At 50.5% G+C, this 17,122-nt stretch overlaps 1 protein-coding gene across 2 annotated transcripts; it reads left to right on the forward strand.

The window, feature by feature from the left end:
- Positions 1-3,752: 3,752 nt before the first annotated feature.
- Positions 3,753-14,453, forward strand: LOC144278193 (Krueppel-like factor 15). Of its 2 annotated transcripts, none has more exons than XM_077839405.1 (3): positions 3,753-3,826; positions 8,256-9,340; positions 12,936-14,453. In XM_077839405.1, exons 2-3 carry the CDS (start codon positions 8,382-8,384, stop codon positions 13,105-13,107), a joined length of 1,131 nt encoding a protein of 376 aa, XP_077695531.1. In that variant the 5' UTR covers positions 3,753-3,826; positions 8,256-8,381; the 3' UTR covers positions 13,108-14,453. The 2 variants fall into 2 exon arrangements, with proteins under 2 accessions (XP_077695531.1, XP_077695532.1); XM_077839406.1 differs by lacking the exon at positions 3,753-3,826 and adding an exon at positions 5,123-5,224.
- Positions 14,454-17,122: the final 2,669 nt, after the last annotated feature.

Below are 17,122 nucleotides of genomic sequence, written 5' to 3' on the forward strand. Positions count from 1 at the left end.
TTTTACTGATGAAACCTTGTGGTGCCCTCTCCTGGTACATGGACAGAAAATCACATACACAGTTTCAGAAAAGAACAGGGTGATGGAGGAAGCAGAAATTAGCACAAACTGAAGGCGGGCTCGATTCCAGTTCCTTGTAGCACACCATGGCAACATTCAAACCAGTACAAAGATTGGCTTTGTTAGCCAAGCCATCCAGATGAGAGAATTGGGGCAAAACATTTCTGAGACGTAACCAAAGGAATCTACTAGGTGGGAAAATGACTCAAGAACAAGACAGACCCTTAAAAAGCAATTACACTGGAAGACACTTTAAAAAATGACCAGCCTTCTCTAGACACATTGGGACAATGCAAGACCTAAAGAAAAACCTCAGTTCAGGGAAACATGTAGCTCAGATAATAAATATATTAAAGCAGTGGCTCTCAACCTTTCCAGACTACTGTACCCCTTTCAGGAGTCTGATTTGCCCCCAAGTTTCACTTCACTTAAAAATTACTTGCTTACAAAATCAGACATTAAAATACAGTATCACAGCACACTAGTACTGAAACATTGCTGACTTTCTCATTTTTACTCTATATTTATAAAAGAAATCAGTTGGAATGTAAATATGCACTGACACTTCAGTGTATCATATATAGACCAGTATCAGCAAGTCAGTGTCTGTATGAAAATGTAGTTTGTACTGACTTCACGGGGCTTTTTATGTAGCCTGTTGTACAACTAAGCAAATACCTAGATACTTTGATGTACCCCCTGGAAAACCTCTGTGTACCCTCAGGGGTACGTGTACCCTGGCCAAGAACCACTGTATTAAACCAAGTACTGAAATGCAGCACTGAACATGTGCAGGGAGCCCTTCTGAAATTATTTAACTTAACCTTCCAGTCTAGACACGTTGCTGGAGTATGACCAGCTGGACTCATTAATACACAGAAGCAGAGATGGCCTCAAACAACACGAGCAACTATTCTGCAGCATCCTCAATAAACTAATATTGCAGTGCCTGACCGGCACCAGCATAACCCATCCCAAGAAATAGCTCTGTGATCTTGGTGCTGTAAAGAAACCACTAATTTGTCAAAGACACCTAAGGTCATTTAAAATTGAATAGGGGTTGGATGCCCAACTATCTTCAGGCTCTTTTGAAACCCTCCATGTAGATTGATAAAACTATCCAATTAAACTATCTGACAATATAATTCAACCCTCTCTGTTGTAAAGAAGTGAAGTTCAGGGCCCAGATTTGTCAGCAAATCGTTACAATGATTCAGGCAAAATCAAGGCACTGAAGAAAAAAATAAATCAAAATGAAAGCTTGATCGTCACGTATATGATCGCCCCCATGGTTCAACAAATCTAACAGCCTGAGCAGCAGAGCAAACAACCAAGAAAGGCTCATAGCATTAGAACCACAGCGACAACACAAAGGGAACCACAAATTTGAAACAACAAGCTAGACTGCTACAGCTCCTTTCACAAAATGATCCTGCTCGTGGGTTATTTCACGGCAGTGAAATGTGCAAAGCCTTCACCAAATACAAAATCAATTGCCATACACGGGAGGTGGAAAGCACAGACTGAACCTATGAGAAGCGCAGGTGTGGAACCCATGTGACAAAGGAGGGACTGAGATAGAGAAGTGCTTCCCAGTGTCTGGAATGGACACAGGCTCAAACCCAAAACACCATTCTTGAGAAAACCGTACCTACCTCTGCCAGAGACCTGCAAACTCTGTCTCTTTTACACCCTGGCAGCACTCGTGCAGCTTGTCCTGCCAGCAAAGTGCGACTGAAATGAAAGACTCTTTCAAAATCCATTTACTCAGGAGTCATTAACTGTTCCTACCTGCTAGAACATGATATTTAACTTCTGGAGAAACCTGGGCTATTCCCAGCATAAATTAAGGGAGGAAATGGAACACGGTGGTAAACTGCAGGAAGAATAAAAGCAGTATCGCCTCAGGAGGACCAAGCTGGCGATCTGATAAACCAGGATACAAGTCAACACAGTATTGTGAGCTTCCAGGAGAGAACATGCTCGGCCATGCCACGAGGAGAAGAAAGGATGAAGGTTTCATGAGGGTGCGTTGAGGAACATGTGAGCTGTTGGATGGCAAGAGAAAAGGTTAGCTGAAGACTAGGCAGGAGTCCACTGCAACAAATTTGTAGACCTGGATATGACCCTTGCTTCTGCATATGGACACTTCGCAGAGGGTTTCAAAACCATTGTGTCATATCCAGATGGGTTTTTTTAAATTCCCCGCATGGGACATTTCCTTTTTAGAAAAAAGGGAGTTAGGTCCAGATCCTCAAAGGTATTTAGGCTCCTAACTTCCATCAAAATCAATCATCTTTGAGGATCTGGGCCTTAGAGTGAAAATAAGTGACAAGACAAGGAGTCCCATGAGAAGGGACTGAGGGAAACAACAGCTTCTGAAACAAGCCCAGCCCCACAGTCTACAGGCAGTGTAAATAGAGGGGAAGAGCAATCTGGACTCTTTGATTCTAGGGCCTGCTCTGCCACTAATTCACTGTGTTACTTTAACAAGTCATTACACTTGTGGGCACAGATGGTAGTTAGGTGCCGTCCTCCCACCGAAAGTCACTACGCTTAAGGCTAGGCCTTTGAATATCTCCCCTTAAATCAGGCTCTAGTATTTTTCCCCCTTCACTTGAATTCCCAGCTTTGCCTGTTGCTAATGTCTCTGTCTGATTTAAGGCCTCTTTGGAGTGCGAAGCAGGAGGAATTCCTTTCTCAAGTCAAGTCCTAGCAGGTGTACAAAACTGCTCCAGTGCAGAGGATTGTATGGTCAGTGCTTTGATGGAGGATGCTCCAGAAATGTCAAATATGATGGAATCTGTGCATCCCCCACATGCCTGCATGAAGAATGTTATTAATCGATTATTATATCTTATAATTATTCTGGACTGGTGGAGCCTGGATCCCAGTGTCCCTAGTGATTGAGCCTGTCCTTAAGGACTTCTGTTCAAACAATAAAACGACCATGGGGGGCTAGCCTATGGAGGCCCTCCCCTACCTGGACCTGGGGACTTAGGCATTGTGACTCCCTGGAACAGCCTTTGTCCCACACACCTGGAGCTAGATTTTTAAAGGTATTTGAGGTGCCTAAAAGTGCAGCTAGGTGCCCAGTGGCATTTAAAGTCCATGTTAGGCACTGCAGGTGCTTTTGAAAATTACACCACATGCTGATCAGCACCTTTAGGTGCCTACATGCCTTTGCAAACCTGGCCTTTCACTGCCCCTTAATGGCAGATAAAGGACCAGTACTTAAGGACCATATTATTATCCTTAAATAACCAGTATTCCTTAATTAACCTCTTCACTATTGTCCTTTAGTTATCGTGGCATTGCTTCAGCCTCTAATTACGATTAACCACTGGTTATTCACTATTATCTCTGAATTGTGAATTAATCCTCACCTCGTGGCTGCTGGGGGGATTGTTAAACTTCTAATCATGCGGATGATTGTTCTGCAGCCCTTAATTATTAAACGCGATTATTAGTTATTGGACACCCCCCCAACCCCCATGAGTGATGGCCCCTCAATGGTCCTATTTTTATGAAATACCCCTCGAGAAACACGCCCCCCCCCCGGCTGCAGCGAGTGGGGCTCAGCACAGAGGCGGCTCCCTCCGGCTGCGGGCCAGGCGAGCCCCAGCGGCCGCGCACCAATGGGGCGGCGGGGAGCGAGCCGAGCCCTCGGCGGGGCGGGGCGGGGCGGCGGCTCCGGCTGGAGCTTCCCCGCGTCATGTGAGCGAGCGGAGCTGGCGGTGCCCGCATGGAAGGGGGCAGCGGGCTGGTAAGAGGCGCGCAGCCGGGAAGGGGGCGTCGCTGCGGGGGCAGAGAAGGAGCGTTGGGGGGGGGGCGGTTCTGAGCTGCCAGGGGGTTCCCGGGGCAGGGCGGATGCCCGGTTTGGGAGGGGAAGGGGGTTGCGGATGTTTTCACTTCTTCCAGCGCGGTGGTTTAAAGAAGAATATTTAGCTCCCCTAAATTCCCTGTCGTTCCCCCCCGCCGGAGAAGTGGGCGGGCTCCAGTGATTCTCGGCTACTTGTCTGTGGTCTTCTCTCCCCCCCCCCAATGCAGCCAGGGACCCGGGAGGCAGGGCCCCCCCCCCCCCAATGCAGCCAGGGACCCGGGAGGCAGGGCCCCCCCCCCCCAATGCAGCCAGGGACCCGGGAGGCAGGGCCCCCCCCCCCCAATGCAGCCAGGGACCCGGGAGGCAGGGCCCCCCCCCCCCCAATGCAGCCAGGGACCCGGGAGGCAGGGCCCACCCCCCCCCCCAATGCAGCCAGGGACCCGGGAGGCAGGGCCCACCCCCCCCCCCAATGCAGCCAGGGACCCGGGAGGCAGGGCCCACCCCCAATGCAGCCAGGGACCCGGGAGGCAGGGCCCACCCCCAATGCAGCCAGGGACCCGGGAGGCAGGGCCCACCCCCCCCCCCAATGCAGCCAGGGACCCGGGAGGCAGGGCCCACCCCCCCCCCCCCAATGCAGCCAGGGACCCGGGAGGCAGGGCCCACCCCCCCCCCCCAATGCAGCCAGGGACCCGGGAGGCAGGGCCCACCCCCCCCCCCCAATGCAGCCAGGGACCCGGGAGGCAGGGCCCCCCCATTAGACCCTGGGGAAAAGCCCCCGCCTCCGCTGGGAGCGGAGGGTGGAGAAACGGAGCCGCCACGTGTGTGACTCTCTGCGCCGCGGGGGCTGTTCCCGCACGCCCTGTGCTCGGGGGGGAATGGGAGCCGGGCGGGGGATGCCGGCGGGCCGGCCGCGTTCACACGGGGCTGGCTGGCTGGCTGGGGAGAGGCTCCGGCAGGGGAATACCCGGGGCTCTGCCGCGGGCAGGCTGATGAAAGCGCTTCTCAGGGCGCGGGGAGGGGAGTTGGGTTTTGTGGGGCCGGTGCAGGCCGAGGGTGCTCGTGCAGAGACCCCCGGGCTGGGCTTTGAAGGCTCCCCGGGACTGACAGGCTGAAGCCCTGGCGTTTCCCAGCTGAATGGCTGCTGTGTGCTTGGCGTCACGTGGGGAGGCATTCCGGAGTGGAGCTCAGTCCGGGCGCCCTCGGCTTGCAGCGGGAGGCGCCCTATCGCGGGCGCCCAGACCAGCCGGTTGACAGAAGATCTGGCCATTCAGGCGTGCCCGGAGGGAGGGACCGCCCCTTGCCATGAATGATGGTGGCTAGAGGAGGCAGGGAAGTTGCATGGTAAGCCGGGAAATGGCATTAAGGCCATGTAGTGTTGCAGCGTGTTCTTGTGGCTTGTGGACGCTTCCTTTGCGGCCCCTGTCCTTGTGAACTGCGGGCAGCATATGGAGCCGGCCACTAAGTCATGTGAAAAGGAAAGGCGGACTTGTGGCACCTTGGAGACGAACACATTTATTTGAGCATGAGCTTTCGTGAGCTACAGCTCACTTCATCGGATGCATTTAATAAGTCATGTGAGACTCCAGCTCATGGCAATCACCAGAGATCCATGTGGCACCCAGCCTGTGCTTTACTGCTAGTAATACCCCACCTCTCATCCAAGGGTCTGGAAGCACTTTACAAAGCACTCCTCAGCCTTGTAACTCCTTGTGAGGTAGGGCAGTTTTATTAGCCCCCTTTCACAGACAGGCAGACTGAGGCAGAGAGAGAAGTGATTTGTCAGAAGTCACTGAGGTGCAGAGAGTAAAGTGGCTTGCAAGATCGCACAGGACGTGCGTGGCTGAGCCAGGGATAGAATCCAGATCTGAGTCGCAGTCCCATATTTCAGTCGTCTTTTTCCTTCGCCTCAAGTAAGTCTAATCCGTTTTGTGGACCCATTCTACCTGGGATTCAGCTGGGAGCAGTTATCTCCTTGCTCTCATTTTTGTAGAGCCGCTTTTGCATGCTAATGCCTGTGCATGCTCACTAGCCCTTGACTATTATATCTGTGGGCATTTCTGTATCTGCTGTTTCCATGGTATCTGGTCACGGATGATGATGGTGCAAATGCCTTAGTATCATAATTATTTATCATTTTATTTTGCAGTAGCTCAGAGGTCCCAGTGCACTGGACCCTGTTCAAACCTAGTAAATTACAGTCCTTGCCCACAAAGAGTTGATACAGTCATTTGCCATTTTGATATTTTAAAAACAAGGAGCAGGAATGCGCTGTACTGATTAGCGCAGGAGGTTGGAAGTGAGGACTTCTGGGTTCTGTTCCCAGCTCTTGCCTGTTGTGTGACCTTCGGCAAATCACTTTACCTCTTTGTGCCTTGGCTGCCTATCTGTGAATTCAGCATATTTACCTACTTCCCAGGGTGACTGGGGGACTTAAAATGCTTTTAGATCCTCCCATAACAAAAGGTGCTGTAGAGAGACAAGGTGGGGGAGGGAATATCTTTTATTGGACTACTTCTGTTGGTGAGAGAGACGAGCTTTCAGCTACACAGAGCTCTTCCTGAAGAGTTTGTCTCTCTCCCCAGCAGAAGTTGGTTCAATGAAAGATATTACCTCACCCGTGTTTTCTCTCTAATATCCTGGGACCGACATGGCTACAACAACACATGGCTACAACAACACTGCAAACAAAAGGTGCTGTAGAAACACAAACTAATGTCTAAAGAGCTAACCTAGTCCAGCGATACGCTTCCGTGAAAGCTGGCTTAGGTTTTTTTACACATGACATGTCTGTTAACTCTTGAATGTTGTCATCCATGTAGATTGATACTGTGAATTTTAGTTAAACCTGCAAAATCTAAAAAATGCTTCCAGTAGGCAAGATGCTGTCATTGACCCCTGGCAAATCTGGAGCGTGTCTGTCTTAAGTACTTACTTGGCCCCATTGATCTGAGCATCTTATGACTTTCTTAATGTTTTCCTCACAACATCCCTGTGAAGTAGGGCCATGCTAAGGGGAAGTGAGGCACAGAGAGACTAAATGACTTGTCCAAGATCTCACAGAGAGTCTGGCAGAGCAGGGAATTGAACTCAGGCCTTCTGAGTCCCAGACTAGTGTTCTAATGGCTGGTTCCAATAGTCACAGGGTCCCTCCTGTGACTATGCTTCTTAGCTGTCTTTCTCATTAGTGGAGAGCTCAAGAACAAGAGTCAGCTCACCCAGACTGTGCAAACTGGTCCCTGCCATCTCCCCAAGGAGAGCAGCGCTGGCAGGTTTCAGGGAAGAACTGCCTTTTGAGGGGAGAGTGGAAGGAGGTTAAGGAAGGTGCATAGTGTGTGGAGAGGGGGAGGCTGTTGTAAATGTAGCCAGAAGCCTGAAAGGAGTAGATCTGAGGAGAGATGGAGAGGCAAATATCGGGATTGAGATGAGGGGGAGGGAACGGGGTTGGGGGGGAGGATGAAAGGGGAGCAGAGCTATAGGCAGGGTTGGGGCTGTGTAGAGCCTTTAAGTTCAAACTCCTCATCTTCACCTTCATGTGGGAGGAAAGCTGGAAGCCCAGTGTAGGGATCTGAAGATGGGGTGAGACAGATATGGCCCAATGCCACCTCTTGCCTCACATACACCTTCTGGCTTCTGTTCATTGTGAATTGTCCAGGCAGGAGATGCAAAGTCATGCCAAGGACAGAACCGTGTTGCGAAAGGCCTTGAGCAATTTTAGGGTCTTTGTCCTACATTTTGCCCTTGGCAGATCATGAACTAAGTCAGGTGCTTTTTTTATTTTTAAGGCAGGGCTTGCTGAAACTGGAAAGCTCCTCAGAATCTGCCCTTCCTGACCGTAAGGGACCTGGGGAGATGGCACTAGCAAGGACTGGCCCAACTGGTTTGGACAGCTCTGAAGGAATCCCATGCATTTGCTTACTCACGGGGAAACTAAGAGCTCACAAACGGCTCTAGCATGGGCTTCCTTTCTCTCTTAAACTCTCTCCTTGCTGCTTTTTAATTATCTTAGATTTTATCTCCTGAATCACCTCCCCTCCTAGTCAGGCCTAAGCAAACCACTTCCCATCCCATGTGCTATTGCATACCATCTGCCTGGCAACTGCAGTGATTGTTGAAACAGAAGAGCGATATCAGGAAAGTGTTTGATGCATGTGAAGGTGACTGCTAATGCAAATTATGGAAACAAGGAAGAAAGCCTACATCAGGTGACAGTCTGGTTCTCTGCAGACCACTTAGGTAGAAATAACTGGGATGTGTGTTTGAGCAACAGAGCAATTTAAAAACAAAACCAAACCCAACAGTGACTTGTGTGTAATCAAATTGTTCCTAGGTGTTTGCACTCGTAAATAATCTCCTTGGTGTCACTCCTTTGCAGGTGGGCTAACGCTGTCCCCGCAATATCAGGACTACCAGCTGTACTGCTGCCCAGCTGAATTGTTACACTGGCTTCCTACCCAGTCAGTTTAACATCTTTCCGTGCAGAAGGGACGCTAGTCAACAAATGGTCTCTCTCAATTGCAGCGAGTTGCTCCCTGCTTCAGACCCCCTGGCCCTCCCAGCTGGCGCCTCTTGGCTAGACAGAAATGCCGATGCTGGTAAGACAAAGATGCCGTCTGCTGTTCTGCCAGGAGACTGCGATGCAGGAGCATCCGACCCTCCGGATGGTTCCAGCCTTCTCCTTTGCCATGGCAGCTACCCTTCGCAAGACGCCCGCCTCCTGGTGTCCAAGGTAAAGAAAGAAGGCGAGAAATCCCAAGCCACCCTCTATGAGGCTCATCTGAAACTGCCCGACTTCTGCACCGACCTCTCCAGAGATTTCACCCCCACCCTTGAGGAGATTGAGGAGTTCCTGAAGGAGAAGATGGAGCTCCTCAAGGATGAGTTGAGCGAGAAACAGCCTGTCAGAGGGAAGCTGGAGATCAAGTCGGAGATCAACCTGGGGAGCCCTGGGGAGCAGCCTACGCCCAGGGTGGCTCTGGAAGGGGGTGCGTTGAGCTCTGCCAAGGCCGCGGAGGCAGCCGGTGCTGCGGGCCTGACAGTGGGTGTTGGGAGCATCCCTATTATCCTACAGATCCAGCCCGTCCAAGTGAACAGTGGGAGCCCCCCACCGCAGAGCGCTGTGGACGGCATCAGGGTGGCCCAGTTGCTGGTCAGCGTGCAGGGACAAAGCCTGACCTTTGTCCCTCAGGCTGCCCAGCCCCCCGTGACTGTCTTGGACCAAAAGTACGTCAAAATAGCCCCCCTGCCCCTCGCTCTGAGGCCAGTGGCGCTAGGGAATGTGAGGGGGGTTGAGGCTGGCCCCAAGTTCCAGAAGGTCTCCCCTTCTGTCATCCGGGTCCACAAGTGCACACACCCTGGGTGCAGCAAGATGTACACCAAGAGCTCCCACCTCAAAGCACACTTCCGGCGCCACACTGGAGAGAAGCCCTACACCTGCACCTGGCCCAACTGCGGCTGGAGGTGGGTGTGTAAGCGCGGCAGCCTGGCGCTAAGGTTGCCTTTCCACTGTCTGCCAGGCAGCCAAGCCATTGACTGCCTCCTGCAGGATCTGGCCTGTGCATGCGTTTATAAGGACTAGCGCCAGTCTGGTAGGGCCTGCTTTTCTCAAGTGCTCGGAACCCACAGTTGGGATTAGGTTTTCAGAAGAGCTCAGCATCCAGCATGCTTAGGGCTGTGGGTGCTGAGCTCTTGGAAATCTGTCCCGTCTGGCCCTGGCAGATCGTGACCTCTTTTTGAAAATCACACAGTTCTGCTTACCCTCTTGCAGCTTCCTGTGCATTTGCAAGATGATTGACTCAGCAGTTGTCTTGTCCCTTTAAATAGCTGGCATTGTCTGCTCTTCAAAGGTATGCAACATCCTCTGCTAGCTCTAACGCTCTTGAGAGAGCTGATTCTAAAACCTCACCGTCTCTTCACTCTAGCAGTGTTTTCTGGCACTGGGTCCTGGACTCGCAAATCCAAGACTTCCAAGTGTAAACTGTCAGGCCGTGGCTTCCCCAAGCTGTTCATATGCTGACTGGTTTAACTGAGATTGTAACTTTTAAAGCAGCAGGAGAGTTTTAACTAGAAGTAAGCTGCCCTTGTGTGATTCAGTTTTTTCAGTAAATTCTAGAAAGCAGAGCTTTGAGGAGGGCTGGGATAGAAAGACCTGTCAGGACATTTAGGTTAAACTTTCAAAAACACCTAAGTCCCATTGAAAGTGATTTAAATGGTTTGGCTCCTAAATCACTCAGGTGTGTTTGAAAATGTTACTCCTAGTCTATTCCCTGGCCAGTGCAGGGTTGTTTCCAGAACTTGCTTCCTATAATTTGTCCACTTATAAATGTCTCATCTATTGGATTGCCCATTGCTTCCCTTAGGAACTTGTCAATCAAATCACACACGGTTTTAAAAAAACAAAAACAAAAAACCTCCTGATTAATTTGCTGCTCATGGCTAGGCTAGAAAATAAGCCAGTGTTTCTCACTCCACATTCTTTTAGTATGTTTCAGCCATATGGAAAAACCCTTTTGTCTAACGCTTCTACCATATGTGTGAGCTTCTCAGAGCTAGAACAGGGAGTGGATCCGCTCCTTGTGGGCGTTCTCCAGTTGTAAACATGAAGCATCACAGTGATATCGCATCAGTTCTGAGGCTTTGTAATGCAGATGCTGCCAAACCCAAGCTTGTGCAAGTCCAGTTCTGCAGCAAACCTTAGTGCTGATGGTGCCTGAGGATTTGGATTTCTGTGTGCCCAGTTTAGGGTGGAAGAAAGAGGGTGCTGGAGAAATTGGGTGGGGATTTGAATGCACTTAAAGAGCTTTCTTGAGAGGTTAAGCTGATCTATTTCATCTGTGGAATTAAGGAGCTAAGTAGATGGATCTATCCAGGTACCATAGTGGAAGAGGGCCATGTGAGTATCTGGATTTTTCAGTAACATGCTGCAGGATGGAAACTTTGAGCCTAGAACTGTGAAATTGGTGTACATAGCCTTCACACCTGGAGTTCACTGTTTAAACTGGTCCAAGGAGCAGATGTCTGTCCCCGGATTGGAATGTAGCGCACAGGCTGATAGTGATGGGAAGTTGCTGGCTGTTGATCGTTTGAGAAATGAACTCATGTCACAGTTTAGGGGGGGAGCCAGTGTCCCCCATCAGACAAACCAACGCTGCTCTTTATTGGGAAGCCAGGGATTGAGTGGTAATGCAGAGTGAGCTCCTGGAAGTGGTCCCACTAATTCAGGGCTGGGACTCGCTGCTGGGAAAGAGTGCTCTGAGCCTGTGCCATGGGTGAGGAGAAGAACCTTTACGAAAGAGACTGGCCTGACAGCCCCAGAGTCCTTCGTTTACAGAGCAAGCGTCCCCATAGCACTGAGCCTCGACCCTGCCCTGGAGCGACTGCCTCCAAGCCTGAGGGCAGCTCATTGTCCCTGGCTCCATTCAACCTCACAGCCAACACTTCCAGCAAGGGGGTAACTGGGGCCAGTTGTAGGGGAGGCTTGATGGTGTGGCCACAGGGAACTGTAGTGAGACTGCTAAAATCAGCCTGGCCACTGAACTGCTGCCAGAGGGTAAGGACTGGCTTTCGGTCACTGCTGCCTGGGCTGGCTCTGAAGTGGTGACCTAGAGGTGCAAAGCAGTGTACCCCATTCCCAGTCCCTGGGTCCATCCAGTCCCCAGGGGTTTCCAGGCTCTTTGAGGGGAGAGCGGGTTCAGCTCCACACTCCCATGCCCCAGGGGGTGTGTCACTGTAACAAAGCACTGAGGGACAGAAGTGGGGGGGGGGGGGGGCTTCCTGGAGCAGGGAGAAATCAGCCTGGCTGTATTAAATGGTAGGCAGCATTTTCCTGAGCTGATGGGCAGGTGCCGCCATATCTGTTCTTAAGCTTTCCCCGCCTTCCAAGGCTCCTGGGTGGGAACAGTCTGACCGAGGGAAGCATCCTAGTCCCCTGCCATGGGGACGGCTGTGTGTGGGCATTTCTTCAGAAACACTTGGTGTTGAGTCTGGGGTTATTTCTAATTAGCCCAGTCTGGGAGGAGAGCAGACACAGGTCAGCCCATCCTAACTGGGATGAAATTCTTGCTGTTGCTGTGGCCTTGTTCCCAGCCACAAAATTGAGACAACTGTCCAAATTCATCTCTGGTGCCAATCCATCCACATCAGTGGTTGAAATTACACCAGGGATCACTTGGCCCAGTGTGTGTTTATAGCAAAAGGGGGAAATGCCAGGTATGTGCTGTGGTTGTGAAAGGAGGAACTGGGAAACCTGTAGTAAGTACATGGACTTCAGGCAAGCTGCACTCACCCCTGTGCCTTTATGGGGGTTGTATTTCACAAGGGAGCTGCAGTTTCATTCATGTCTGCAGAGCTCGTAGGTGGAAAGCGCTGAGCAAATGCCAAGTATTACTTTGGCCAAGAAGATGTTTTCATTCGACCCCTTTGGTGCGTGCTACTTCTGTCTCTCCAGGTGCTTACCTGATCCTCATCACTGTAGTATTCAAGCATCTCTCACTCACCAGTTCCCTCACAGGGGTGTATAATCCACATTTTATAGATGGGATGCTGAGGGCTGGTCTGTGCTACAAAGTTAGGTTGGCTTAACTATATCGCTCAGGGCTGTGAAAAATTGCATGCCCTGTGTGATGGATTTAAGCTGACCTAAGTCTCAGTGTAGGCACCACTAGGTCAGTGGAAGAGTTCTTCCGTCAATGCAGTTGATGCCTTATGGAGAGGTAGATTTACTGTAGCAACAGAAGAACCCCCTCGCTGTAATAAGTGTCTACACTACAGCTGTGCCACTGCAGGGTTTCTGGTGTAGGCATACCATTAGAGACTAAGGGACTTGCCCAAGGTCACACAGGGAGTCTGTGGCAGAGATGGGACTTGACCCCAGGTGTCCTGAGTCTCAGTTCTACCCCCTAGGCCTTCCTTCTTACCCCTTCCTAATTCCCACAATCCTCTTCTGCTCTGTTCCGGTTTGGCCCTGGTAGCCTCAGGGAATGGCAATCCTCTCCTAGGTTAGCTAGTAGTAAATGTGCAGCCAAAAGAACCCAACGTGCTTCCCTTCTCCCGGCAGGTTTTCCCGGTCGGATGAGCTGTCTCGCCACAAGCGCTCCCACTCCGGCGTCAAGCCCTACCAGTGTCTGACCTGTGAAAAGAAGTTTGCCCGCAGTGACCACTTATCCAAACACATGAAGATCCACAGGGGCCAGCGCAGCCGGACAGCTCAAGGCAGCGGCAGCCATTAACCCTTTCCTCCCTGCCTTGTGGAACTGGGGTGCAATCCAGCCGAGCTGGATAGTGAACACACAGGGGTGGTTTTTTTGTTCAGAGGGGAAAAATTTTTTTTGTACAAACTGGAGAAAATCCCAAGTCTACCTCTATTCATGGGTGCCTTATGGTCAGGACTTGTCTCTTCTACTACTGTGCCACTTGTAAATTCACATGATGGGCACCTGAGCTAATTAGGGCCATGTGTGGGAGGATGGCCTCACCAAAGGGCTTCGGTGAGTGAATGGGTGTCGTCTGTTTAGGTAATTCGAATGCTTCTGTCACTGTACTATCTACCTGATATGAGTGGGAGCTAACTGGTTAATAGCACTTCTTTCTTAGTCAGTATCCTGACTTGCAGCCCCCATAGCAGGGAGGATATACACGCAGCAAGTCAGACCAGTGTCCCAGCCGTCCATGGGCAGCCATCTTGGGGGGAAAGCCAAAAGGGATCCTGCCTGAGCCAATGAAGACCTGTGCTTGGAGTCTTGGCTGGAGAGATGCTTACAATCGCTTACAGATTGTACAGTGGGTATGGAAACGGACTGCCTCTTGATGTGTCCCTGTCTCTGATCTCTTACCCCCCGCCCCCCATCCTCCCAGTGTGTGCTGCTCATCACTGATGTCTGCAGGATTGACAAGGCTGATGTCCTTCTCTGTTAAATATTCTTCGTTAATCATGTACAGAGCCAGGGTAAACTCCCAAGATGTCCCTGAGAAGGTGATGCTGATGCACTTACTGTGTCTTCAGTCATATGTGGCAAAAGCTTAGCTGGGTCCTTGCGCATGTCCTTGCTTTGTCTGGTTCCACTAACAAAAGAGCAAGGAGCCTGCTAGCTGCTTGTGGAGTCCTAACGTGCAACCTACCCCCACCATGTTCTGCTGAGGTGGAGCCGGAGCGTGGCCTGCTGGCTCCTGAAGTCTGCAGGCTGCCCCTCCGTGTCAAAGATCAGGGTGTCTGCATCCTGTTCCTGTGTGTACAAATCACATGCAGCTCTCAGGCTTCTTGCAGGTTGCTAGTGTGGCCCACAGGCCCAGCATTGGTGACACCTTGCTCCAACAGCTGCCTCTGCGGGCATTGCACCCAGCCCTGAGGCTGGAAAGGGCAGGGAACGGCTGCAGCTACTAATGGTACAGGGATTCTTAAAAACAGTGGGCAGGTCTTCACAGCATCTTACCAAAGGGTTTGTCTGTCATTGCTGTTGGCATCTGTGTTCCCAGCTTTATAGTTACAACTCTGCTGTCAAAAAACCCCACAATTACCTTTGTAATAATCTGTTCAATAGTCCTTTTTTGTATTAAAGTGCCTGTAACATACTTCTAACAGCAGCCCGACTAGCCTGTTAATGGGACAGTAGAATAGTGTGTCCGGTCATCCCGTAGTGACTGAAGCTGTCGGCCTCTCTGGTCCTCCAGGGGCACATTGTGCAAGGCACTGTCCAAACAGAACAGAGGCAGTCCTTGTCCCAAACAGTTTACAATGCAAGTAATTATGTAAGTAGGGGATTGTTTCCTCTAAGCGGAAAGTATTCCTCAAGTGTGACGACTCGAAGGAGCACTACTGCTTCCCCAAAGAAGAAATACTGCTAAAAATGAGGGTTGGGGGTTGGTTCTTTATCTAAAAAGCATGCCAGCAGCTGAACAAAGGCCTTTGGCAAATTTCCAGAAATGGTGGAGCGGGAAATTGACTTGTATGTTACCCAGCTGCAAGAGCTACAGCTTGAACTAACCAAGGCTAATTGATCTTGGGTTGGCTTTCCAGAGAGCTGAAATGTGTAAGAAACAGAGTCTGCAACACCTGCATTGCCCGGTTTCCTAATCTGTAGGGGGAGGGGGTTATGACAGAAATGGGTGGAGCTGCAGTATTGGAATCCAGAGCCGACCTTTCCCCAAAGCTCCAGGAGATCTGGCTCTGAAGATCTTGTTCAGGCTCACCCCTAGTTTATAACTGGATGGGGGGGGGGAAATAATTGAGGAGTAAACTCTGCTTCAGCTGGGTCCCTCTCCAGTGTGCCTAAATGGGAATATTTAAAGCTGCAGCCTGATGCAGGTTCTAACGAGGTGCTTGGCTAGAATTCTGTGCTTTGTAGTAGCCTTGGGGAAGCCAGTGTGCTTCTCTGTGTAACTTTCCCAGTGCTCCTCCACCCTGCCCTGGATTGATGTGACCAGAAGCCAAAAAGAACTCCCCAAGTTCAATGCATGCAGTAATGAAGTTTTAATTCTGAGCCAGAGACAGGTATGTGAGAATCTGTTTTTGTTTTGTTTCGTTGGGGTTTTTGGTCTAGCTGGTTATTCAATTCATACCCTCTTTCCTTCAGGGCACCTTTTTCAGGCCCCCTGCCAGCATGATTCATGCCAGTCTTGCTCTTCTTTCAGTCCCTTTCGCTGTTCTAACCTGGCCCCAAACCATTTTACAGCACAGTCTGTTCCTTTTGAATCTGCCCCACCTGCTTTCCCCTCTTGGCCTTCAGAATACAAAGGCCAACTGTAGTTTGTGAATCCAGTGCTTTGGGACTGTGGGCAAAGAGGGGCTAGTTAGCAGTATCTGGGCCACGGTTCAGTTCTCCGATCTTTTATTTGCTAAGTGGAATTTGTATGTTCCACTCTTGTCCCCAGCATGGAGTCCCCCGGGTGGCCATTGGGCTGGGTGTGGAATGGGGAGAGCAGGGCAATAGAGACTTTCAGTATGGCTGACCTGCCATGTGGCTCCTACCAAAGAGAACTTGACTAGGGTGGGGAGGGCGTGCATTTCCTTTCATCAAATGCTTTGGGCACAAATTTGTTGTGAAATATTTGTCTTACCTGTCTCCTTAGGGGGTGCTTTTAATAAATGGCTTGGAAGGTTTGCTGGCACTTCTGTAATTACCTCTGTTCTCTGCTACTGTCAGGTGTTAACCTTCATACTGTAATGCTCCTCAGTGAACAAAGGATATCCCTGTACAGTGACGGGGGATGAGGAGTGGGACTCTTCTGTCTTTCCTTTTGTTGAAGTACACTAGTGTCACCAACTGATACCTTTGATTTCTTTTTATCCCAGTATAAGCATGGCTCTGGGAGTTGGGATTCATGGTTTCCAATCCTGGCTCTGATGTTGAGACTCTGCTGTTAGGCAAGTCAGGGAAATCTGTGCCTCAGTTTCCCCATTTGTACTGTGGAAATAGTACTAGTTGTACAGTGCTTGGGAGACGAGGGCTTTGAGAGTTCTAAACATTTTTCTAGGCAAAGAAGTAGCTGTGGGAGCCACAAGGGTACTAATAATGAAAGCAGGGATGATCACGTTTGTGTTCGTGTGTAGAACTTTATAAAATGCTGTTCACGCTGTGCCTTTGGTTGCGGGCACAGCAAAACTTGTGTGCAAAGCCCTAGCGCTCTGCACGCAACTGATGCTGCTGCGGAAGTCCCTGGCCTATGGTCCGCACAGCACTTGCTGGTGGAAAATGGAGAGTTGATTGGTGCTGGTTGCACCCTCTTTCCATATGAGAGGAACCAAACCCGTGTGGGTGAGAACTGTGAGCCTGGTTTTATGGCACCTTTGGAAAGAGAGATTCCATGTATGTTTGTAGCAGCTGGGTCTGCTTGTGGTTTTGCCCCAGGAAATTGATAAAGCTGGGTGTTAATGGGGATTCTTCTTCGATGGTGCCTTTCATCCTTGAAGGGATTGGCACATATTAAGCCTCACAGGACCCCATCAGTGGGTAAGTAGAATGTCTGTTATAGAGGAGTAAATTGAAGTCCCTCAGAGGTTGTGGAAGGAGGCAGTGGAAGAGCTTGGAATGGATCCCCAGAAATCTTGTCTCCACAGCTCTAGCCATGAAAGTTCTCCTGCTGAATAAATAATGTCTGTTGTGTAATACCAACACCCTCCGTGTAATTCAGGGCACTCCCCACCTACTTTCTCCTCTACCTACAGTTCTGGGCGGGCAATAGGAACCAGCTTGCGGCAGCAAGCAAGCTGGAGTCTGTGCTTTCGAAGGAGAGCAGGGTCACGTGGGG

Source organism: Eretmochelys imbricata, chromosome 21 (assembly GCF_965152235.1).
Source record: "Eretmochelys imbricata isolate rEreImb1 chromosome 21, rEreImb1.hap1, whole genome shotgun sequence".
Lineage (NCBI taxonomy): Eukaryota > Metazoa > Chordata > Testudines > Cheloniidae > Eretmochelys > Eretmochelys imbricata.